This window comes from Benincasa hispida, chromosome 6 (assembly GCF_009727055.1).
Source record: "Benincasa hispida cultivar B227 chromosome 6, ASM972705v1, whole genome shotgun sequence".
Taxonomy (NCBI): domain Eukaryota; kingdom Viridiplantae; phylum Streptophyta; class Magnoliopsida; order Cucurbitales; family Cucurbitaceae; genus Benincasa; species Benincasa hispida.
In genome coordinates this window covers 13,890,473-13,915,946 of record NC_052354.1, presented here as the reverse complement: position 1 = coordinate 13,915,946, position 25,474 = coordinate 13,890,473, and the positions used below count along the sequence as shown (strand labels likewise).

Genomic DNA, 25,474 nt, shown 5'->3' with positions numbered 1-25,474 from the left:
TAATAAGTCTTGTTATCAAACTAGTTGAGCATATGTGGCCTAATTGGAAGTGAGTTGATAATGTCTGAGCTTAAGGTTGCAATGGGATGAATGCCAAATTTGAGGTTGCTATGTAGTATCTTCTAAATCTCTGAAAATTTGTTTGGCACTCTAAAATTTCAAAAATATATTTGATATGGAAACTTTTATGAGCCTCTTAAAAATCTTTAAAATTTTAGGAATTAACTAACTTATAATTGTAATTGAAAAACAAAAGGCAACTTAGAATTTAATGTTTACCAATTTATAGTGAAAATTGGTGTAATCATAATGAGATTCTATTTAATACATCAATAGTAATGGCTCGGAATCTCTAACATTATGAATTTTTCACACTTACTGTTACTGTTATCATTTGATCCTAAACGGTAACAGTAATAGTGACAGTAACAGTAAATGTAACAAATTCATAGTTCTCATACTGTAACAGTACACTAATGGTAATGATAACAATAACATAATTTCAAAACATAAACGAATTAATCACTCTCCATTTGTCAAATTAGCTTGCATTTTTTTATTACAAATTGAGTAGTGGGCCCCACACGTAAATACAAATATGGAAAACAAGGCACATAACACATTGGAGCCCATTTTATAGATTACCATCTTCTTTTCCATTGGTGTAAACATGACCTTGGTTCTTTAGAAGTAACGTATTGATACATATAAGATCGGTTTAAATCTATCAAATATTATATCGAAAAGTTTTAGATTAACCGTTAAAGTATTACTACTAAAAAAAAGTTGATGTGTATTATTATGGAAGTGAATGTTTAGTATTTTAGTATCAATAATGAAGTGAATATTTAGTATTGATATGAATAATGAAGTGAAAAATTTAAGATGTTAAAAGCAATTGATAACAATTTAGAAGCATATTATGATGAAAAATAGTAGTAGACATAATTAGCAGTAACTTAAGAAGATTAAACTTCCCACTGGAAAAAGAAAGTTGATTTGATTACAACATAAAAATTCCATAATTTTTGTTTTAATCCAAAAGTAAGGATCAAAAGTTTTTGCCAGTGAAAGTTTGACCAAATTGCCAATGAGAAGGAACAACATTGGAAGAAGTAGAAACCCGACCATCACTAGCTTTGACTCTAAACGAAAGTGATTGACCAACCAAAACGGTGTTTGACTGCCAATTTTGACCCCAATTACGTGTCATACTCATCCACCCTGTCTTCGATCCCTTAATACTCACACTCACAACATCTCCGGCTCCTGCCACGTTGGTTATTAATATTAAATTGAAATATTTGAACCCATTTATCGTAAACCTCATCCCTCCCTCCCTTCGACATGCCACCCTGCCCAAATCAAATCCACAATGTTACCCACAGTTTTACATCAAAATCAAAATATATCAATGAAATTAAAGAAAAATATCAATCTATATTAAAAAAAATCTCATGTTGGACTTGTCATTGTATCGATTAAACTCATAAACTTTCACAAATGAATCGATTTAAGATTTTTAGATAAAAATTTATTTAAAAATCATTCACTCCTTTATTCTAATTGTCTATTTTGTAAATCCGATGTTTGAAGAAATCTATACACGGTAAATAATGAATGTATGGATGAATTTTAATGATAATTATAATGAAATTGTCTAAATTGATTGGTTTATAAAAATTTAAGAGGTTAATTAACTTAAACTAAGCCAACCATCTTTTTAGTCTTCGAGTTTTGAAGATTGTGTGTGTTTGGACCTTTTAGTCCTTGAATTTTTTAGAATAGATATATTTAATCTCTAAATTTTTAAAATCTATTTTTTTTTAGTTTTCAAATTTTTAGATTAAGTTTAAAAGCTCTTTAAACCATTTGTTTAGAATTACATAATATTTAGAATTAAAAAATATATTTAAAAATAATTTGTAAATTTAAAAAAATGACTGCAATGATCTTTTAAATCTATTTCTAGAAATTTGAACTAAAAAGAATATTTTTTTAAAAAAAATTTAGAGACTAAATACATGTATTTTCTGATAATTTGGAAGGTATAAACTGAAGTAGATCCCAAATTTAAAGTTTTAATTAATATAAAGTAAAATTAATTTTAAGAATCGTGTTTGGTTGTTTACCTGCGAAAGGAGACAGGGACGATGCCGGCGCGATATTGGGCTATTTTAAGAAACATAGGCATGGAGAGGTCGAAGTGAGGGCGAGGAGGGTTGCACCACCCGCCATTGTCATTAGGCAGATCATAATTTGGAGGACAAAAATTGGTGGCTGTGACAAAAATGGAGGGGTTACCGGCGTGGCACCATTGTGGGTCATTCACACACTTGATTTCAAAACAAGCTCCGCAGCTGTAGCCGTTATTAAACAGGGCTGTGCTCAGCGCCGCCGTGCTCACGCCGTAGCCTTGACTGTACAAGTTGCCATAACCGCACGCCCCGCCTGAAAAACAGAGCATAAAATGTATGTAATGTTTTGAAGTGATAATAATGAAACTGTAATGCTTTTTAAAGAAAAAGAGATTGAAATTTTGAGAATACCCATTGTGCCGGAGGCGTCATTGCCACCGTAGAAAGTAGCGTGGGCACTCTGCCATGGTCCGGCAGCGTAAAGACCTCCGGCGAGTGCTCTGCTTTTCGTTGCTAATGACATGATTAGCAAGAAATTAGAGAATGATATCAGAAAGATTGCGGAAATAGTTGCAGCCATTGCAGAGAGTGGAGAATTTTAGTTTGGAGTGGAAATGTGTGGGATTGAAGAAGGTGAAGAGGGGGAAGGGGTATTTATATGTAGGGAAAGTGGAAAAAGGAAAAGGAAAAAAAATAAATAAATGAAATGATGGGTTTCTTTAAAAATAATAACTTTAACTTGATTTACAAAATTACAAAGTGGGGGTAATTGTAATTCTAGCTTCATGGGGAAGGATTTTGTTTTTTCAACTAATGCAATATTGCAATTAATTATCATTGTTGTGGAATTACAAATTCAATAAAATTTTAGGGTCTTTTTCTCAAATAAAAGAAAATGAGTCAACTTATTTATAAATATAGCAAAATATTATTATCATACATTACTATAGACGATAATAGACATCTATTAACATTAGTGATAGAAATTTATCGTATTTTATCTTAGTCTATCACTAATAGACAATGACATTTTGTTATACTTTAAAATATTTTTAGCACATTTAAAACAATTACCCATGATTTTTTGTGTTTTGAATTTCTTTATGGAAAAAAATCGAATTTCTATTATTTTCACTCATAAATTTATTTTTAAAACTTGAACTAAATTTATTCTAATTTATACATCTAAATTTTAGAGATTGTATTTATTTAAAACCTGAACTATTCTATCAATTTAAATTCTAAGCTTTTGTTGTGTTCCAATTTACGCTCTCCATTACTTTTGATTGGAAAAACATCTTATGAAACCTGTAATTGTGTCAATCAAACTCCTAAACTTTCATAAATAAATCAATATAGACTCTTAGATAGACTTTTCTTTGAAAATTGTCCATACATTTACTCTATCTTCTATTTTATTACATCGACATTTGAAAATGTTTATAACGCCTTAGAATTAATGAAGGGTCTAAATTGATTAGCTTATAAAAATATACAAATTTAATTGACTCAAACTAAAGGTTTTACATGATATTGATGGAACGAAATTTGGAGGATGATGTAAATTGATACCCTTACGAAAGTTTAGTGTTTTAAATAGATACAATTAATAGTTTAGGGCTTTAATTGATATAACCCTCAAAGCTTAAGGCTGTAAATTGATATTTGTCCAAAAAATATATAAAGATAAAAGTCATTCCAAACTCATATTTTTTTTAAAAAAAAAAACCATAACCAAATTGACGATTAATCAAAGTCTCATTTGGCGTTTTTTTTTTTTAGAAATTAAGATTACAAATACTAATAGCACCTATTTATTTTGTATACACTTTTAAGGCGTGTTCTTAAATCTCTAAAACAAATTTTGAAAACTAAAAAAATAATTTAAAAAAAATTTCCTTTTGATTTTAAAATTTGACTAAAAATTCAAATGTTTTTTTGTTTGAAATGAAAACATGACGAAGAAAATAGTGAGAAAACAAATACTATTTTTGAAAATCAAATACTTAACATTTAAAAAATGATAAATTTCAATAAATCTTTATTGATTTTGTACACTATATGACATTAAAATACTTTTACCGTCAAATTTTAGAGTGAAAGCATAGAAATTGCAACATTTATTCAAGCAACAATTACAATATTTATCAAAGTTTAAACTACACTTATGGAATTAAAAATTTATTATAAAAATTATGTTTAAATACTATTTTGATTTTGAACTTTTGAATTTATACTTTCAAAATGAGTTCAATTTGATTTTTATATTTTCAAATATTGTATTTATACACAATAAAATATTTTATACATATTTATGGCTACATTTTAAGAAACCTAATGAAATGGAGACTTGGAGTGTCTTGTTAAAATTTTGATGGAAAAAATGAGATAAAATGAAAAACCATTGGAGCAAAATTACAAAAATAAAAAGTTTACATCGCGTTTCATAATAGGTTGATCTCCGTTTGATAACTATTTAATTTTTTTGTTTTTATTTTTTAAAATTAAGCCTATAGACATTAATTTCACTTCCAAATTTCTTCCTTAGTTATCTATCTTTTATCAATGGTTTAAAAAATCAAACCAATATTTGAAAATTAAAAAAACAGCTTTTAAAAACTTATTTTGGTTGTTTGAATTTGGTTAACAATTCAACTATTGTACTTAATAAATGCAAATCATTGTTAGAAATGTGAAGTAGATAGACTTTATTTTCAAAAATAAAAAATAAAAAACGAAATAGTTACCAAACGGCCGGGTTTTTGATATTTTAGTTTTTTAAATTAAGCCTATAAATACTTATTCCATCTTTTTAACTTCCTCTTTTGGTATCTACTTTTTACTAGTATTTTTAACTATCAAGCCATGTTTTGAAAACTATGGTCAAATTTGATAACTATTTGATTTTTTGTATTTTGTTTTTTAAAATTTAGTCTACAGACACTATTTTCACCATCAAATTTCTTCATTTATTATCTACTTTTACCATGATTCAAAATATCAAGCCAAATTTTAAAAATGAAAAAAAAGTATTTTTTAAAAACTTATTTTTGTTTTTGAAATTTAACAAAGAATTTAACCATTATACTCAATAAAAATGCAAACCAGTGTAAGAAATGGAGAGAAGATATGTTTAATTTCAAAAACCAAAAACAAAAAACGAAGTAGTTACCAAACACTGTCTTAGTCTTAGTTTCTTGTGTTTTGAAAATTGTGCTTATTTCACACAATTTTTTAATCATAATTTTCATATTTTCTATATAAACACATGAACTCTTAGACAAATTTAAAAAAAAAAAAAAAAAAATTAAAAACTATTTTTAAAATTTTCAAAACTGGGCCTAGAATTTTTAAACACTCCTAAAATATGAACAATCAAACAATATATTAATATAAAAAATCGCGATTACAAACTTAATTTTTGAAAACTAAAAAAAAAATAATACTAACTAAAGACTTTAAGATCCAAAATACACCAAATTCTAATATAAAAAATCCTATTCATTTATTTAATTTATTTTCACCAAAGGGAAATTATGAATATAAAGTTTAATCATTGCAGTCCCTAATAAATATATTCACAGAAATTTTTCTAAAAAATAAATAACATTGGAACAGAAGGAAGAAGAAGAAGAGGGATAACGGGGAGTTGAGTTGGAAACGGTTGGGACGGCTCAAGACGGTGCGCTTTACATTAAGGATTATATGAGTGACGTGGCATAGTGTTTAATCAATCCACCAACCACATCTGCCAGATCCGCCACGTCATCACACTAATGGTGTTTCCTTTTTATTTTTATCATCTATGTACTTCTTCCCAACGACAATTCACCAACTCTATTTAGTTTGACTCTTCCACATGTGATTTCTGAAATTATATTTGCCACCTCAAACCTAAACTTTTTGTACCCTAAAATATTAATAACAAATTATATTTATGCTTTATTACCCTCACGTATACAATTATCTAAATTCCGTGAAATAAATAAATATTGGTAAAGGCTAAGCTAAGAATTAATACGGTAAATTATTAATTGTATTCTTGAAACCAATAAATGGTAAAATAGATATTTAAAAAGAAGATCTACAAGTTGAATATATTTGAGGTCATATCTTGCACACATATGACCTATATTAATTCAAATCTATAAAAATAAGGACGGCTCATTTTCACATTTCAACTCTTATGTAACTAATCAAATTATATACTATCACACCAAATATACGTTAAAGATTTCAAAACTAGAATTGAAGGATGATTTAAATTATTGTGGTGTGATGTTATTAGTGGTAGTTTTATGTTAATTTTTAAGTTGTTATACTGTTATAAGTTTGTTTAAAGTATGAGTTCTCTTTCGATAGTTATGAATACTCTTATATACATTGAAAGATTGTTATAAATGAGAAATATTATGCTCTTCTTCTTCAAGTATTATTTCATGGTATCGTTTTACTAAAAGACTAACGTCTAATACAATCCAACCATGCATCTGAATCTTGTTTTGAAACTTTTCTTTTTTCCATCACCATGATTGATTCCACTCGAGAAGCTGTTGATCATCCGCATGAATTGATTTGTCTAAACCTTTCTTGTTTCATGGTAAATTTTCTTTTTCAACGTTGTCAGTCATTCCTTTTACTTTTTTTTAGTTGGATTTAGTTTAATGATTTAATTGGAAATACATTTTGTATGATTTTTTTTTTTTTTTAAGTGAGTGTCACAAAGAAGGGTAACCCAAAAGAAAGAGTAAGAAGGAAGGAAATGAATATGATGATACATATTTTAGATATGATTTGGAGCTTGCTTCGCCACTATTTATTAAAATTTAAATAATTGGGCCTTCTTGTTCTCCTTGTGGCTTGTTCAAGCTTGAAGGACACAAAGGCTAACCGTCCTATTAATTACCTAACTACCATTTACATTATTCAAAGCATGAAGTTTCATGGTATCATTATTATACCAAACTTGTTTCATTGCCACTGTATTTTAAGATAGCATAACTCTAGTTTAATTAATTTCATAGTATGCTCATTTAAATAAACTTTGAAAGTTCATTTATTTAAAACTTAAAAAAATAATTGATTCTTTATATTTTCAATGGATAATGAATTTGTTTCTTTATATATTTTGAAATTTATAATAATCTCTATCGTGAAAAATATTATTAAGATTTAATGAGTAGAAAAATCATTGGAATTATATTGGACAAAAAGCTGACATATATGAATTACATTCTTTCAGACTTTAATCCAAGTAAGCATCCACTCAACACTATATCGGTTTTCTATCGACATTATTCTAAAGATTTTTACTTTTAATTTATAGAAAGTTAAAAGATACTATTTTGGTAACCTATGAGATAATAAAGATAATATTTTTAACAAATATATGATAAAGGTTAGGGATATTTCATAGAAGTTTATCCTAAAAAAATAAAATTCAAAAGTTAAACAAAACACAATCATCAAATTCTAAGTCCATTTTCAAAACCTACTCTTTAATTTTTTTTAATTTGTTAAACTAAACTTTATTTAGGTTCCCTTCTATTTAGGTTCCCTCCCGAAGGGAAATTCAAATATTGCAACATTTGAGGTCCAAACATTACTTGATTCACGCAGAGTAGACGAGTGAAAAAGAGAGTAAATAGTCAACATAATGAAGGTGCATATGGAGACCAATGTGTTAGCTCATGGGACATATGGAGAACAATTTTATTAGAGAGAATGTTACATAATACACAATTTTATTAAAGAAAATGCTATAGATATATAGAATAATTGGTGCCTTTAGGGTTTAGAGAGTTTATATAGTTCACTTCTCTAAACCCTAAGAATATAAATATAAACTACATAAAGATAACAAATACGTAGATAACTTAGTTTGTATAGCGAGACTCTTGTACTTAGTTGTTCAAAGCGTTAGATAACAAATTTAAGACATTCCAACATTAACAAAAAAAAAAAAAAAAAAAATCTTCATGTAAGTGTCTATACATGCACATATATATGTCAAAGTAAGTATAATTCAATTGACATAAGGTGTGTATTTTCAATCAAGAGGTCTAACGTTCGAATGTTCCACCCATGTTGAACTAGAAAAACTTTTTTAAAAAACAAGATGTGTAGGTGACAAAGATTCAAAACAAAACTGACATTTTGATCCAGAGTATATGTATCTTAACTAGTTGAATTATGTCAAGTAGACAAAAGATTGAAAAGTTAAATATGTAATCGTTGAAACAATAATATACATTGATTTGTCTATTACTATATTTTTGAAGAATCAATTATGTAATTGTTGAAACGATAATATATATTGATTTTTTCAGATATATGTCTTTTTGTTTGCAAGTAATGTCGGTTTATCTAAAACATAATTTAGTTAGATTGGGTTCATCAATCTTATTTTGAACCATAGTTTTATAATTAAAATGATACATGGTATGTACGAAATTGATAATGGTTGAAATATATGAAAGAGTTCATCTAAAATGTTCCCAACGTTACCATATTTCCATTATAAGCTCTGCGTTAGTTGGATTAATACACAATTTATGGAGGGTGGTCTTCAAGCCACACAGTAGAATATCGATGCATGCAAGTATGAAATGCTACTGTATGAACAACTAAATTACATCATCGATTTATCCACAGAAAGCCAAGAATAGAGCCACTTAGATGGATTTTCCAAATTACATCAATAAATATCTGAACCTCATTCGCATATCTATCCTTCCCATCAAGAGATTCCAAATGATTTTGGAGTCAGTTTTGACCCATAAGGAGAGATGCCAACCTCAAGCACTCTAGAAATACCATTAAAGATAGCAACTACCTCAGCAAGCTTCACAGGACCCGACAAGGAAGAACCTAAATCCGCCTCCCCATCCATGCAAGTCGCATCAGAATTCACCTTAAAGGAGCAAGCCAATGGTCTTCCTCCGCATGGTCAGAGGAGCCTGTACCACCAACGCGAAAACCAAACTAGAGTACAAATTGAAATCTTTCAACCAATGACATCGCCCATCGAATATAATCAAACTATGGAGAGATGTGACCATTAATACCAACATATTGCATTTGTGCCAAATTGCTAAAGTAATAAGTGTGAAAATGTGAATGTCCAGTAGGTTCAAAGTCCTGCAAGCTCTACACTAGAGAGAAACATATTTAGACCCAATGGGTCTAATCAACTCCTTTTCTTTCTATTTCATCTTTGCATTCAATTTTTGTTGGAATTATGTTTCTATGAGAAATTGCTAATGGAAATTATATACTTTGCAAACGATCCAAAATAGACAACGAAGGGGGGATTATTCAGAGGATAGAGTGGATCCTAAATTATGGTTTCCGTATAGATTTGAATCTTTGAGCGATGTTTAGAATAAATTGGGAGTAAACAAAGCATTTGAGATATTAATTCAAGTTTTTGTTGGAGGTTGATTTATTGGATTAACTTTAGAATTTCAATTCGAGGTAAGTAATCTTACTACTGGTATCGCCTTTATACCAGACGATAAATTTAAGATTAATTTTTTAGGATTCCAAGACTATTTGTATCGAGATGCATAAGGATAAATAAGTTTATCTTAATTATATTTTGAAGCATGCTATGAGTGCTAGCATGCATTAAGATTATTTTGTTTATATGTTTTGCTAGATGAACATTGAGCATGATGATATATATTTGCATGCTTGTGAGATTATGTTTATGATGTGCGTTATGCTTAAGATAGTGATAGTTACTCTTACCCTTAATTAGATACCCATCAGAGGTGGTGATCTCATTCCGGATTTCATCAGAGATTTGTGTTTCCTTCAAGATACACCAGAGGTCTGTGTTTTCTTCAGGATTCACCAGAGGTGGTGATCTCCTTTGGGATTTTACTAGAGGTTTATGTTTCTTTCAGGACTAACTAGATATTAGTGATCTCCATCGAGACTTCACCAGAGGTGATGATCTTCTTCGGGATTTTACCAGAGGTTTCGTGTTTCCTTTGGGATTCATCAGAGGTTCATGTTTCCTTCGGAATTCATCAAGAGATTTGTAGGTACACCTAATCTACGGAGGAGTGGGTTCAACTAACCACCAGTTAACCATCCCATGGAAGGTATAGATTTATGCACGTCCCATTAGAGAGTGTTATGCACGTCCCATTAGAGAGTGTCATCAGAGGACATAGATGCTTAGCCTGACCCCAGTAATGAGATTACTTACTGGGTATTTTATACTCATTTTTTTTATGTTATGTTTTTCAGGTAAGTGCAAGGACGTACCGGCGAATGGTAGAAGAAATTCTTGATCGTGCCATTGGGACCAGAGAGATGCTTTCGCTCTTGTTTTTATATTTTAGTGTTTTAAATTCTAGTCTTGATATTTGAATTCAGAGTTCCATTGTTGAAATTTTTATTTATAAAACTTCAAGAAATTTATTTTGAACTTATATTTTAAAGGGACCCCGATCAAATATTTTCAGTTATTTAGATTTTATAAACGTTATTTATTTAATAAAATTCATTTGATTTAGTTAAAATTTATAAGAGAGTCATTTTGAGATTTATGCATGCATGTAGTAATGGCCTAATATAAGTCTTAGAAAGTCAGGTTGTTTCAGTTGGTATCAGAGCCCATGTTTTAGGTTTTGTAGACTGATTTACTAGGTAAGTCCAAATTGTCCCTATGACCCATAAACGGATTTCTCGTCATCACCAGGTATGTCTTATCAATTAAAAGTTTTATGATAGTTGTGCATTAAAATATTTGTTTTGCTTAAATGCACCAGTTATGTCTGATGCTAGGTCAGTGACTCGATAGAAGTTATTATAAGTTGATTATTCAGGTAAGACGCAAAAAGAAAAAAAAAATAAAATTATGAGGTCACTTGACACTAGTATACCTCAGTCAGAGATCTTAAAGGTTGATGAAACTATGTAGAGTTATGACAGTTTAGGAATAAAGGTATGTATATATTTAAGTCAAGGAATAACATTGTCTAGACAAGAATTCATTAAGGACTAGTGTTATGTTTTGTGTTGGGTAGTGCAATTGGTGGTAGTATAAATAAATTCCTTCACAAGTCACATACTTAAATATAAGGTTATTTGTTTTATGGATAAGAAGGAGAAGAGGAAGAGACTATAGATTTATTAAAGGTTCTGAGATATTAAAACCAAACATTTCGAGAGAAATTTTGGAAAGGATTAATAAGTCATAATCACTTTGGTAATACTAGGAAATTGATGGACTAGATAAAGTATGTGCAATGATATGAAGAATTCTTTTGGTATATCTAGCTAAGTTGATGTCGTTAAAAGAAGCCAAAATAGTTAGACATGAGCTTGGACTTAAAGGAGATAAAGCAAAGTGTTATTTGTTTGGGTGGAAGGATTATTTTAGAGTACCTAGATTAAATCCATAGCCTTATTGTGATGAAATCCAAGTTGGACAAATTTGAACATACAAAAATCTTTTGGAGTTTAAAAGCATGGAAATTAGCAAAGGAGAATTCTACAAGATGGAAATTCTTAGTGAGAGATATAAAACTTATGAATGAGTTAAAAAAATATACTTTAGTAAAGAGATTATGTTCCACTTGGAAAGTGGGGGAAAAAAGGTGTCTTGAATTTAGTGGTTTTATCAAAGACAATTGTGAAGGAGAGAAAAATATCCAAGAAAGATTACTCTTTTGGAAAGAAAAAGGAATTTAATGTGTTCAAAACTTCTAGTTAAGTATGGCCTGGAGGCATAATATGAGGGGTTACAAGTAATTTGTTTTGGTGTAAAAGAAAAATATCTCATTATCATATAGAACTTTGTGACAATATTTGTTGGATGGAAAGATAGTTTATAAAGGTGATTAGGTATGGAACTTTGTTTTAACATAAGAATCCGTATCAAAATAAAAGGTCGAGAAGGGATAAGTTAAAATGGAGTTACTAGTAACAGTAGATGTTCAAGAACTATTGACATGATATGTTGAGGCTCCATTAGTTAAGAGGTAAATCATTGAGGGCATTAGTAAGATTTAAGGGATTTTTACTTTGTGTGCAAGTTGGAAACCTAAACTAGCAAGACTCTCAATTTGATTGAAAAAAGGAAAATAATCCATCTCGAGGTAGACAAAAGTAATATATGCACAAAAGTAAGTAAGTTGGATCTTCCAAGATCACTATTGACATAAGAGATGGACTTGGTAATAAAATTGAGTTGATAATAAGAAGTAGCTATAGGTGAAGTTTGGAGCATTACAAGGGCAATGAGTTAACTTGCTCTAGAGAGTACGAGTAATTCAAGCTAAGACTTATGAATCAAGAAGGTTTTATCGTAAAAATTAACTTTAGGGATCAATTATGGTTATTGTGAGGTTATGAAAATGTGTTATCAATTGATTAATGCTTTAGCATCCAGGAACTTCAAAACCTCATTTTTTAAGGGAATTCTAGACTCGTTTGCAACAGGGTCTAAGTAATGATATGCGATTGTTTTAAGGCTAAAGAATAACATGAGAATTGGCTCAAGTAAGTTTTATAGCCCGTGATAGTATAGAGCTTCATGATGAGTTTCTCATGAAAATGAGACTTAATTAGACGTAGTTATTCTCAGACATGTAGACCTTAAGAAAGATACCACGGTCGACGCTTGTAGAGTATAAGCAGTATTCAGTTGACCAGAATTGTTTTGTTACGTATCTTTAGATGACGCGTTATAGTATGACCAGTTTCTCCATCGTATGTATGAAGATTTCCTTGTGACAATATGGTAGGCTCATATATATGTTTTCAGTGGATAAGACTTTCTTAAACTCACGACAGTTTTCATAGTTCTCAGCGTAAACGTGTTAAAGTGTTGTTGGTTTGAAGGGGTTGTCACACCTCTTTTGGTACTGGTTTCAGTTATGTCAAATGGTGACCCACGTTTTACATCCATTTTTGAAAGAGTCTCCCAGAAGATGTTAGATAACCAGCCAAAATTTATTATAGCTTTTCACCCATAGACTGATGGTTGAACAAAGCGTTTGATCAAAAAATTAGAGAATAAGTCATGTGCTTGTGGGTGGGAGTTCTCGAGGAGTTGAGGCTCTCGTTTGCACCTCATGAAGTTTGCTTACTTAACAGTCACCAGACTAGTATTGGCATGTCGCCATTTAAGGCCTTATATGGGAAGAGTTGCAGGTCTCCTGTATGTTGGGATGAGGTTGGTGAATGGAAGTTTCTAGGACCCGAGTTAGTGTAGAGGACAAATGAGACAATACAGAAGATTCGAGCACGTATGTAAATAGCTCAAAATAGACATAAAAATACGTCGATGTTAGGAGTAAAGACCTAGAGTTTGAAATTGGTGATAAGGTGTTTTTGAAAGTAGCACATATGAAAGATATTTTGAGGTTTGGTAGAAAGGGAAAACTAAGTCCACAATTTATTGGGCCTTTCGAGGTATTGGAGCGTATTGCTTCTATAATTTATCGGTTGGCATTGCCACCGTCTCTCTCCATAATTCACATTGTTTTTCATGTCTTGATGTTGAGGAAGTATGTGATAGATCTATCCTATGTGGTGGACTTCAAACCATTACAATTGAATGAGAACCTAAGTTATGAGGAGAAACCTGTTCAAATTCTTGCTAGGGAGGTGAAGACTTTAAGCCGCAGAGAGGTAGCACTAGTGAAAGTTTTATGGTAGAATTACCAGTTTAAGGAGGCAATATGAGAACAAGAAGTTGTGGTGAGAGCCCAATACCCAAAGCTTATCCAGGAATGAACTTTCGAGGACGAAAGTTTCTTAAGGAGGGAAGAATGTAACATCCCGAATTTTTCAGTATTTTGATAAATTGGGGCTAAAAATTTAAATTTGGAGGCAAGTTAATTAATTTAAAAGATATTTATAAAGAATTAGAATTTTAATTCAATTTAAGGGAAACTTGGATTTTCTAATTAATTAAAATATGGATTTCCTAATTAGAGAAAATGTCTTATTAAAAAAAGGAAATTTAATCTATTTACTACTTCAAGTTATGAAATCTCAAATAATTTAGGATTAGAAGTGTTTTTCCTCTATAAATACAACCATCCACTTCATTCCAAAGGGAGGTCCATTAGAGAGAAAAATCTCTGTTACTTTCATATTTTTCTTAACCGTTCGTTGTTGTACGTCCGCGGGTCACCACCCTCGCTGAAATTTTTCTTTGGTGAGTTGTTGATGATTTTTTTTTTTTTTTTTTGGATTTCTTCATTGGTTCTTTAATACACATTGAATTTTGGGCCAACTTGATTTACCTATAATATTTGGAGTATCAATTCAAGTTTTTGAAAGTCGTTAGTGTACTATTCAACAAGTTTTAGGAGCTTTGAAGTGCATAATTGGTGAGTATTAATACTATGAAACTTTTTGGATTAGTTATAAATATTGAAAATTGGATTTTAAATCCTAAATTATGGTTTATGTACAGATTTGAATCTTTGAGCGAAGTTTGGATTAAATTTGGAGTAAGCAAAGCGTTTGAGACATTAATTCAAGTCTTGTTGGAGGTTGATTTCTTGGATTAATTTTGGAATTTCAATTCGAGGTAAGTAATCTTACTACTGGTACCACCTTTGTGGTAGGCGATAAATTTAAGATTAATTTTTAAGGATTCTAAGATTGTTTGCGTCGAGATGCATGAGGATAAATAAGTTGATCTTGATTATGTTTTGAAGCATGCTATGAGTGTTAGCATGAACTAAGATTATTTTGTTTATATGATTTGCTAGATAAACATTGAGCATGATAATATGTATTTGCATGCTTGTGGGACTATGTTTATGATGTACATTATGTTTACCATATTGATAGTTACCCTTACCCGTAATTAGATACACATCAGAGGTGGTGATCTTCTTCAGGATTTCACCAGAGGTTTGTGTTTCCTTTGGGATACGGGATACACCAGAGGTTTGTATTTCTTTTGGGATTCACCAAAAGTGATGATCTTCTTTGGGATTTCACCAGAGGTTTGTGTTTCCTTCGGGATTCACTAGAGATTAGTGATCTCCTTCGGAACTTCACTGGAGGTGGTGATCTCCTTCAGGATTTCACCAGAAGCCTCGTGTTTCCTTCGGGATTCACCAAAGGTGGTGATCTTCTTCATAACTTCACCAGAGGTTTTTGTTTCCTTCAGGATTCACAAGAGGTTTATGTGTATACCTAATACATGAAGAAGTGGGTTCAACTAATCACTAGTTAGCCATCCCATGGAAAGTAGAGGTTTATGCATGTCCCACATCTAAAGACATTGGTAGTGGGATTACTTACTGAGTATTTAATACTTTTTTTTATTATATATATTATGTTTTTCAGGTAAGTGCAAGGATGTACTGCCGAATAGTAGAAGGAATCCGTGATCGTGCCATTAGGACCAGAGAGATGCTTCTACTTATGTTTTCATATTTTTAGTGTTTTAAATTTCAGTCTTAATGTTTGATTTAGAGTTCCATTGTTGAAATTTTTATTTATAAAACTTCAAGAAATTTATTTTGAACTTATATTTTAGGGGGACTCGATCAAAGATTTTAAGTTATTTAGATTTTACAATATTTAATAAAATTTGTTTGATTTAGTTAAAATTTGTGAGATAGCCGTTTTGAGATTTATGCATACATGTAATATTGACTTAATATAAGTCCTAGAAAGTCAGGTTGTTTCAGAGACAGGTGGATCAAACCCACAATCTGGGAAGCCACGATCGGAGATAGAATAGCCCACAATTGGAGACAGATTTGAGAGGCGGAACAGCCATAGACGGACAAATAGATTTGACATGGATGGAGACAGACAGAGGGAACTCATGATCTAACGAAGGGACGCACGATCTGGTGTAAGAACAAATGGAGGGAACAAACAGAGACTCGGACAGAATGGATGCGCATGGACAGAGACACGAACTACTGACGGTGCTAGCAATGATATGATGGTCTAACCCTAATTTTGGGTTTTGAGACCATGTGAAATTATCACAGTATTTCTATATTTCAATGTAAATGATAGGTAAATATACAAAAGAATACCTAAAAATAGATAAAAAAAAAAAAAAAAAAAACTCAACAACCCACATATTCTAGCCTATAAAAAACGTAACCATACTCACAAACAAGACTCACAACAAAATTGATTTGAATTTTAAGAAACTAAAATTAGCTTGCAGAGAATAATTCTCAACTCCACTTCTTTCTATTTCATTTTGACATTCAGGTTTTGTTGGAATTCTGTTTCTACAAGAATTGTTCTTGAAGGTGGAACTTGAAAAATCCCAAAACACTTATATTGAAGAAATTCCAAAAGAAAGTGTAATCATCAATAGAATGGTTGAAAGAACAGACGACTAAGAGGTCGTCTAATAATCCAGTTACCTCAATGGATAAAGGCATGGTGTGGCCATCAAAGAGAATGTTAGAAAACATGTAAATTTGCTCCTATTTTAACAATTACATTGTGTATATCAAAGACATAGCTATTATTTGTTTTGATGTAACTATGATAATATATTGTTTTAGTATGTCAATGTATTATTTTAACAATTTTTTAGTATATCACATACCAATCAAATAGTAATCTTTATCATTAAGTATCAATATCAAATAGTAATCAAACAACAATTATTTAGCAATCCATATTACTGGTAGTTAGATAACAACCAAAATCATATAGAAATTAGACAACAATCAACACTATCATTAATAATAATAATAATAATCAAATAGTAATCAAATAGCAACGGGATAGCAATCTAATAACAATTATATGTCAATTAGATAACAATCAAATGATGTAGTAAAAGTTCATATAGAAATCAGGTGAGAATCAAGAGACAATCAAATTACAATATTAGAAACTACGATTAGAAATTACTAATTACGTGACAAAAGTAAAGATAATCAGATGTCAATCAAATAGCAATATCATAAACAATGAGGGCATCAATCATAATGATTTTCTTTCGACGTTGTATATTAATAGAAATGGAAGAAATGGGGAGTGAAAAGAAGAATTGAAACGGAAAATGCGTAGAAATAAAAGAGAATAAAAATGTTCAAATAGTCGAAAGTGAAATTAAAATTAGATAATAATCGGTATAATCGAACAATTAGTATCGATAGTAATCAAATTGCAATCCGATCAGATAACATTTGTATCATTAACAATCATATAGTAATCAATGTCAAATAAAAATTAGACAACAATCACGTGACAATCCAATAGCAATCAAATTTTATATGGTTAGTGGATCAGGGCATTTTTAACTTTTCAATTTCAATGTCTCATTTAAATTGGGTTGAATCGACTCATTTTCCTATTTTTGTAAAATTTATATTTAGGTAGATATGGACCTAATTTTTTGAACTTTTTTATATGCTTGCAATTGCCACTTAAAAAAAATGTATGAATATGCATAAAATCTGTTTTGTGCATTAACTGACATCAAAATAATTATTACTAATTTTTTCATTGTAGTACATATTTTTTCAACAATAATAACAATAAAATTATAAGTGTACCATAAAGTAAAACTGTTGTTTTCGTTTCACCGACACGCAAAAATATTAACTATCTAAAAATTTATGGTTCAAATTTCTCTAATCAAATAGTACTAACGAAAATGCCAGTTTAATTTATAAACAAATTAAGGTGAAAAGAAAAAGTTAGATTCTTACACTTAAACTTAGTACAAATTATAATTATATTAATAGAAAAACATCACAATGTTTATAAGATATAATGACATAGGTTACTTTTTTTTTTTTTTTTTAATTGTTAATTAGTCTTGAGGTATGTTTATCTAATAGTTTTCCATCTGTTTTAACGTATGTGGTGCAAATTCCCCTTTTAACAAAAATAATGAAATAAAAAAAAAATTAAAAAAGAAAATAATTAAAAAAAAAAAAAAAATCTGAAAACTCAAGTTGAAACCCTAGAGAAGGGTTTTAGATAGAAGCAGTTTTCCGGGGAAGAAGAAGGAAATGAGTGGAGCAGGAGCACCCGATTTCTTCTACAGAGAAGCTCAACGCCTTGGCTATGTCGCAAGATCCGCCTTCAAGGTATAACCCTACTTCCCCTCTCTGTTTTTCCTCCTCCTTATAGCCTTCCACCCTCCTCGCCAATCCTAATTATATATGTTTTTATTCTCCTCCTCTGCTTTCATAACAGTTGCTTCAGATTCAGAACCAATTCAAATTGATTACTTCTGGCTCCTCCGTTTTGGACCTTGGTTGTGCTCCCGGTGCCTGGCTTCAGGTAGCTTGCCAGAGTCTGGGACCTCCGAGAAATGGAGGCTCTGTTTTGGGAATTGATCTCAAGGTGTACTATTTTTCTTCTTCTGGGTTACTTAATTATGCTGAATTCATTTATTAGAAAGTTATAATTTGTAAAAGAAAATGTGGGTCTTGCAGAACAGAAGGTAAAGGTTCCTCATGTGCATTGTGACTCAAGGGTTCAAACTGTTTGTGCTGATGTAATGAACCTTCCTAAAAATAAATTGAAGTCGTTATCTCCTAAGGTAACTTCGCTTATCAAAAGTAGGGAATGTCATGTAGTACTATTTTTACCAATTCAATTTCATTAACATTGAATGTTGCATCATTCCTGAACATAGCTTTTATTGGTACATTGGTAACATTCCTGTTCACTCTTTGAATGATGTTATTAGAAACATCACTCTATGACTAGCATTCAATGGAAGTGCAAGATTTGTGGCAATGGTTTGGTTTAGGAGATGCAAAGTTTTCTCCTTACTTTAGAAAATTGAAAGTGTTAAACAAAAAGGCATAAATATACACATAAGGAGTTCGAAGAGAAGGTGCAGTGACTGGGGGAAGAAAACTTTGCGAGTTACACTGTCTAAATCCTGTTTTTTGATTGGTTCTGTAGGAGAAGGGATTTTCTGTAATACTCTCAGATATGTGCCCCTTAGTATCTGGAATCACCACGAGAGATGCAGCATTATCAGTTGAATTAGGGATGCAAGCAGTTAATTTGGCTCTTGGAGAAGCTGCGTTAGGTGTTGGAGATGTTATACATGGAAAGGATAACGACAATGTGGATGATTCCACTTCGGTTTCAGATTGTGATGGCGTGTTACGACAAGGAGGCCACCTCGTTATAAAACTTTTGGAGAGTGAAGATACCCAAGGTAGAATTTGATTTCCACATAAAGTCTATAGCTGGTTATAGTTGGTTTTGTCTTTACACTCTTCTTCTATTCTTTATCACAGAATTCAGCCGTATGTTGAAACCACTCTTCCGAAAGTCATCCCTGTTGAGGCCTAAGGCTACTAGATCGTCATCAAGAGAGATTTATCTGATATGTCAAAGCTTGAAGGCAAGAACATAAATGTTCAAATTTTGAGCTGACTGCAACTGTACACAACTAGAATATGAGATTGTCAAAGCGGAGTTCCCGAACAGTGTAGCCTCATTGGAGAGACGTAGAGAGGTTTTTTCCGGAATTAGTCGCAATGTGAATTACTTGGAGAGATTTGTTGAGTTTGCAGATTTTGTATTAGTTGTTTGTATAAGACGACCTATTATTTAACTTGCCTTGTTCAGCATTAAGTCAAACCAATAAGAAGTGGCTTTCATTGAGATTGTGTGAATCAAGAACAAAATGACCTTTTCATTTATCAAAAATACAGAAATTAAAACAAACAAATCAAAATACTGTTCTCTGAAACCCGCATTGTTTCTTGCATTGTTTCTTGCACTCACAAACAGTTGCTTTGGGAGAATTCCAAAGAGGCTGCCATTTACAAAATGAATGAATGAATGAAAGCTATGCTTCCTATTGTAAGGAATTTCGTCATCGGATTTGTGTTCGCCCTAATGACCACAGGCCGGTATCCCTGACTGGTGTCTGAAAAAACAGAGACAACATTATAAACCTTTTAAAGGAATCATTTAAGGAATTATCTGATTTTTCTTGAAAGTTGATGACTGGTGTTCATGTAAAATAAAGAATCACATCTCCTTGTTTACCTGTGTTTTCATTGATGGGAAGATATTCCAAAACCGAAGAGTTTCATCTCCAGCACCTGTTACAATTGTCTGCAAGAGGCCATATTCATGAGACCTTCAAAAAGGAAATTGCTTTTGGTGAAGTAAACCTTAAACAACCAGGCATATAACATGTTCAAATACCTGACCATCAGGAGACATTGCCAGGTACAACACTCTCATTGTGTGTCCAGTTAGAGTAGCAACCTATTGAGAAAGAAAAAGCAACAGATCTAAGCCTGAGAATTTATATTTATATCTACTGGAATCATATTATATTTTGAATTGTCTTTGAAAAACAAACCTTTCCCATTGATGGATACTTCCACACCATAATCTGGTTCTGTGAATACCCATGTGTACTCACAAGTTCATTTACATTTTTACTCCATGCAAGATTGCAAACCTGAAAAAAAAATTTGACAGAATCTATCATAAGGTTGATGAAGTTGAGGGAATCATATTCTCATCATCTTTACAAGGGAAAAGAACCTGGCTTCCAGTGTCAACACTCTCCAACTGGTGACCGTTTGCAGTATTCCAGAAGCGAATGCATCGATCAGCAGTTCCGCCTCCAGACGCAAGAAGGCTGCTCTGGTGTGGCGACCAAGCGATGGCCTTAACAGCAGCTGTGTGCTCAGTTAATCTTAGTACAGGCTGCTGTGAATGCTGGTTCCATACCAAAAGCTGTTAACAAAAGAAGCTCTATTATTAAATGATCAAATCAAAGAAAAAAAACCTCTTTGAACAGGATGGATTATCCATATATCTCTACCTGATTGTCATTTCCACCAGAGGCAAGCTCTCTGTCATCGTTTGACCATTTAAGCCCACAAACCTGCAGGTGTCATTAAAAGAATCGATAATCCTGTAATGTTGTGATATTATCTATACCGAGTATTTCTCATTCTCACCTCAGATTTATGGCCTACGAGTTTGTTCACAAACTCACTAGCAACTCGGAGATCATGTTGAAGAATATTACGATCTCGGCTTCCTGATGCTAATATACGAGAATTCCATGCCAAAACACCAGTTCTCGTTTGATGCCCTCCCATGGTTCTAACTTTCTTGCATTGACTCCCATCCCATATCTAGTTATAACATTGAAACACAACAGAAAAGTAAAAATACGAACTTTTATCATGAAGCCTGATCCCAAAACTTCTATCTTTATCTTCTATCGTGTTACCTGAACTTGACCCAGATTTGTACCAATTGATATGTAGGAACCCTCTCTGGTCCATTGAACTGAACACACACCATCATTGGGTCCCAAATCACATAACTTAGTGACCTGAAAATGAAATAAAACACACCCATTTGTTGAGAAGGGGTTAAAACAAAATTAAGAACAGGGAGTTGATCTGTGAAGTGAACTTACTTTGCAATTTGATGCACTCCATAAATAAACGCATGTTCCAAGTCCTACAGCCAACACATTCTGTGAGGACCAATCTACAAGATTCAAGTAGAAATCATCTTGAAGCGATGGCGCATCAAGAACCTGCAATAGTAATGAAGAACTTAGCTGAGTAATTTTACAGCAAACACAGTATTGAAGAAGAAGGGTATAGACCTTATGAGGTGTCTTGGGGACTTTGCGAGGCGGCTTTGGTGGGGTTGAGATTTCAGAAGAATGGCCAGCATCTTGGCCAAAAATTGAAGGGGAATAAGGGGAATTTGGAGCGGAGGGATCCGTTTTAAACCTGAATATGTTCTTGCTAGGACTCATAGGAGAGCCTTGACCTTGGGAACCTGCAGGGGAAAAAGAACCAAAATCAGATCCAAAAAGCTCCGATTTCAACAACCTTGAATAAGCCTCATTTCCCCCTTCTTTCACAGGGGAGGCCTTTTCAATCAGCCCAAATGTGTGCAGCCTCGACGAGGATCTACACGGAATGAATCTGTCGCTGCAAGTCGAGGTTTTCGAAGGCGACGACAAGTTTGATATCGCTCGAAAAGAACCCGAAAATGTCTCGAGCCGAAGTGACCGTTCGGCCATTCCAGCTGGGAGATTAAGCCCAGTTTTTCTTGCCTGAGGCGAATCCATTTTTTGTTTCTTCTTTCTTGGATCTAAGAAAGAATAGGGGGAATCGGTAATGGGGGAGGAGTGTGATAAATTTCAATGCAACAGAGAAAACCAATAAAGAATCTCCTCTGTTTGTTTTTCCTCTTCTCAAGCAGAGTGGGGTTTTTTCTGTGAGGAAGAAGTAACGGTCGAATTTTTTGGTAGGATTTATATTGAGAGGCAGCGGCCTGAAATAGGAAATAATAATAATAATAATGAAGGGAGGGGTTTTCTTTGAAAATTTAATAAAATATATTAAGAAAGATGTGGTCTATTTGGAAAGTTTTGTAACGGTCAAGTGTATAAACGAAGCTCACGCTTAGCTGGCTTGCTCGGCTTTTTTTGTACAGACTGGTTGTTTTGTTACCTTCAATTTGGGCCGGATCAAATCTATCCGGCCCAAAAAGTTTGCTCCAAAGCCCATTTTCGGAGTTCAATTCAGTTCCTTTTTCTAAAGTTAGTTTTATATATTTTAGTCGTTTTTTCCATTAATCTTGTGTTGAATGTTTTTCAAAATCTTTATTTTATTTCTTATTTCTTATGTATTAAAAGATTTCAATTAAGTTTTCGTTGGGATTGGTTACCTAAATCTCTTTGTCATCTCCTAGTTTGTAAACATTGTATAAACATATTTTTGTTAATAAAATCAATTTTATTTTATAAGTATATACTCAATCCAATAAACTAAGATCCTAGGTTATTTTATGTAATTTAAACAAGTATGTAGAGACATACAAGTGGATCTTGTTTAAATAATAACCTAAACGGTCTGTAGTAGATGGTACCTTATCTTAGTGACACTATGGATACGACCCGCTTTGTAGGTGTTACAAGTGTTGTAAAGTACTACAAATGATCTGATCCTGATTATTCATGTAGAGACATGTGAACGGGGTATCATATACAAAAAGTTTGTATAAGACCGGACCACGAAATGATTAGTTTCTTTATATAATGCCATTAATAATAGAGACTTACATTTCACTAGGATGACCATAGGTGACATGACCTGAATCTTGAGTGAGTTGTGAACTCCTGCTCATGAAGGTGGTCCTTTGATTTGTATAGGTGAGAATGGCCAGATTGTCAACTCAATCAACCTACCATTTTGGGGCTTCGTTTGACTGGGGAGCTAGGAACACAGCTACACAAGATGAAATTCACTCCATCCCGGATGTCAGGGCAAGTAGATAAATTGCTCTCTTAAAGGTTGATTCTGGGGCTTGAACATAATGGTCACATCCTCTCCTGGCCCGAGAGGGACTTGGTCATAGTTGAACTATGACTTATTGTTCATTAGAAGAATCAGTGGTACTTAAGGAGTTAGATGTAACTACAGGAACAAAACGGTAATTTTGACCTAGTTGTACATGCGAGCAATTTGTGAAGGGTCATTGCACTGTTGAATGGTTATATCAAATAGACACAGAAATATATTTGAGAGTGCAGCTCTCGGTCTTTAGTGGAATGACCGACAGTTAACGGAAGTTGGGTAATTTAATTAAAAGGTTTAACTAATTATCCAAGTAGGTCCCCTCTGTAACTCAACAGAGATTTAGTTGAGAATTAATTTTAATTTGAAGTGTTCAAATTAAATATATATGATATAATTAATTAAATAAATTATATGTGATATAATCAATATAATGTATTTGATACATTGTAGTATAAAATATTTGAGAGGAATTTGAATACGATTCAAATACTAATTATGTGAATGAGATTCATATAATTAAATTTAATATAAATATGATTTATATTAAATACCATAAAGTAGTTGAGAGGAATTAAATATTTGAATATGATTCAAATATTAATTATATGGATGAGATTCATGTAATTGAATTTAATATAAATGTGATTTATATTAAATGTCATGTATTATTAAGAGAAAATAAAACTATAGACTATGTGTTATATTTGATATAACATATAGTGTATATACATATAATAAAGTAGTTCTTTTATATATATATATATATTGTTTATATTAATTTAATTAAAATTAAATCAATTTTAATTAATTCCCTCCCCTGATCTCTCATCCAATACGTGAAGTGGGTAAGGTGAATGGCTATCATTCATCTTCCTCATTAGATTATTGAGAGAACGGTTCTTTCTAAAGAAAACATACAAAAGAGAAAAGTTCTCCAAAAAACCTCTCTCCTCCTCCCCATTTTCTTTCCTCTTCCAAACCTAGGGCAGAACCCACAACTCCTGCTTATTCTCAACTCTAAAGAATACAGAGGGTTCGTCTTTTGGTAGTGTCCCTTTTGGAAGAGGAGACCATGATTTGTTCGAGGAATTTCGTGAAGAAATCGGTTCTTCAAAGGTAAATTTGTTTCCTCCCTTTCTAATTAGAAAAACATGTTGTAATTTTATTCTTGGATGCATAATCTTTCTTCTTAATTCTATAATTTTTAATAATTTTGTAAAAAAAAGGAAAGAAAGAAAATTAGGACCGATCCCCGCATTCTGCTATGGGAACCTTGAATGATTTTTCCTTCAGTTTTTATAGTGATGAAAAAAAAAAACATTGAAACTGGGTAAAATTATTATATATTGTTGTAGTACACTTACTTTCCTTAGTTGAGTAGAATAGGTTTCATGTTCTGATTTGATTAAATTGATATATTACTTTTTAGTAAGATGAAAACCTTTCTACGTAATAACTTGTTCAACTCAATTTTTTTATTTGCAAAATAAAATTTCAACTCATTAAAATGGTGGTACACTAATAAACCACTATTCTTCTAATATTTAGTATCAGGAAGAACTTGGACAGGTTCGAATATTTGTCCCTAGAGAGATTCGAATATGTGCCCCCATCTATCATTATTCTTAAAAAAAAAAAAAAAAAAAAAGTAAATGTAGGATTTTAATTTTTTTAGAAAATAAATTTAAATCCTATTTTGACCATGTGTTTACGTCTTTTCATTTGCTCGTAATTTTAGAACATCTATTTTAATATTGATACCCTTTAAGCTTTTGTTCATTTGATCCTTAAATTCCTAAAAAATAATTTCGCCATTTTGATTCCTATATAAATTTAAGACAATAATTTAGGAAGATTATTGAATGTCGATGTTTTAATGAAATTTAATTCAAAAAGTCAGGGAAAAAGGGATAATAAAAGATTACCTTGAAAGTATAAAATTTAAGATTTAGAAACTAAAATGGATAAAAATTAAATGCATAACGATTATAATAGACATTTTCAAAGAGTGAAAAAGAAAAGACGAGCACA

The 25,474-nt window shown here is 31.7% G+C and overlaps 3 protein-coding genes across 4 annotated transcripts; 1 reads left to right on the top strand and 2 right to left on the bottom strand.

Annotated features, from left to right (window-relative positions):
• Positions 1–923: 923 nt before the first annotated feature.
• Positions 924–2,760, bottom strand: LOC120079519 (expansin-A4-like). The gene is made up of 3 exons (XM_039033728.1): positions 2,550–2,760; positions 2,133–2,451; positions 924–1,355 (listed from the first exon to the last, which is right to left on the bottom strand). Exons 1-3 carry the CDS (start codon positions 2,716–2,718, stop codon positions 1,052–1,054), a joined length of 792 nt encoding a protein of 263 aa, XP_038889656.1. The 5' UTR covers positions 2,719–2,760; the 3' UTR covers positions 924–1,051.
• Positions 2,761–18,036: 15,276 nt separating this feature from the next.
• LOC120079473 (ribosomal RNA large subunit methyltransferase E) lies at positions 18,037–19,748 on the top strand. 2 transcript variants are annotated; one of them, XM_039033670.1, is made up of 5 exons: positions 18,039–18,205; positions 18,315–18,464; positions 18,562–18,663; positions 19,035–19,296; positions 19,379–19,748. In XM_039033670.1, the coding sequence occupies exons 1-5, from the start codon at positions 18,128–18,130 to the stop codon at positions 19,495–19,497; spliced, it is 711 nt and encodes a 236-aa protein (XP_038889598.1). In that variant the 5' UTR covers positions 18,039–18,127; the 3' UTR covers positions 19,498–19,748. The 2 variants fall into 2 exon arrangements, with proteins under 2 accessions (XP_038889599.1, XP_038889598.1); XM_039033671.1 differs by lacking the exon at positions 18,562–18,663 and having other exon boundaries at positions 18,037–18,205.
• Positions 19,749–19,943: 195 nt separating this feature from the next.
• On the bottom strand, positions 19,944–22,426 carry LOC120079472 (protein FIZZY-RELATED 3). Its single transcript, XM_039033669.1, has 10 exons — positions 21,736–22,426; positions 21,541–21,663; positions 21,349–21,453; positions 21,071–21,250; positions 20,932–20,994; positions 20,649–20,843; positions 20,461–20,562; positions 20,301–20,363; positions 20,139–20,207; positions 19,944–20,016 (listed from the first exon to the last, which is right to left on the bottom strand). The coding sequence occupies exons 1-10, from the start codon at positions 22,207–22,209 to the stop codon at positions 19,963–19,965; spliced, it is 1,428 nt and encodes a 475-aa protein (XP_038889597.1). The 5' UTR covers positions 22,210–22,426; the 3' UTR covers positions 19,944–19,962.
• Between the last annotated feature and the right edge of the window lie 3,048 nt (positions 22,427–25,474).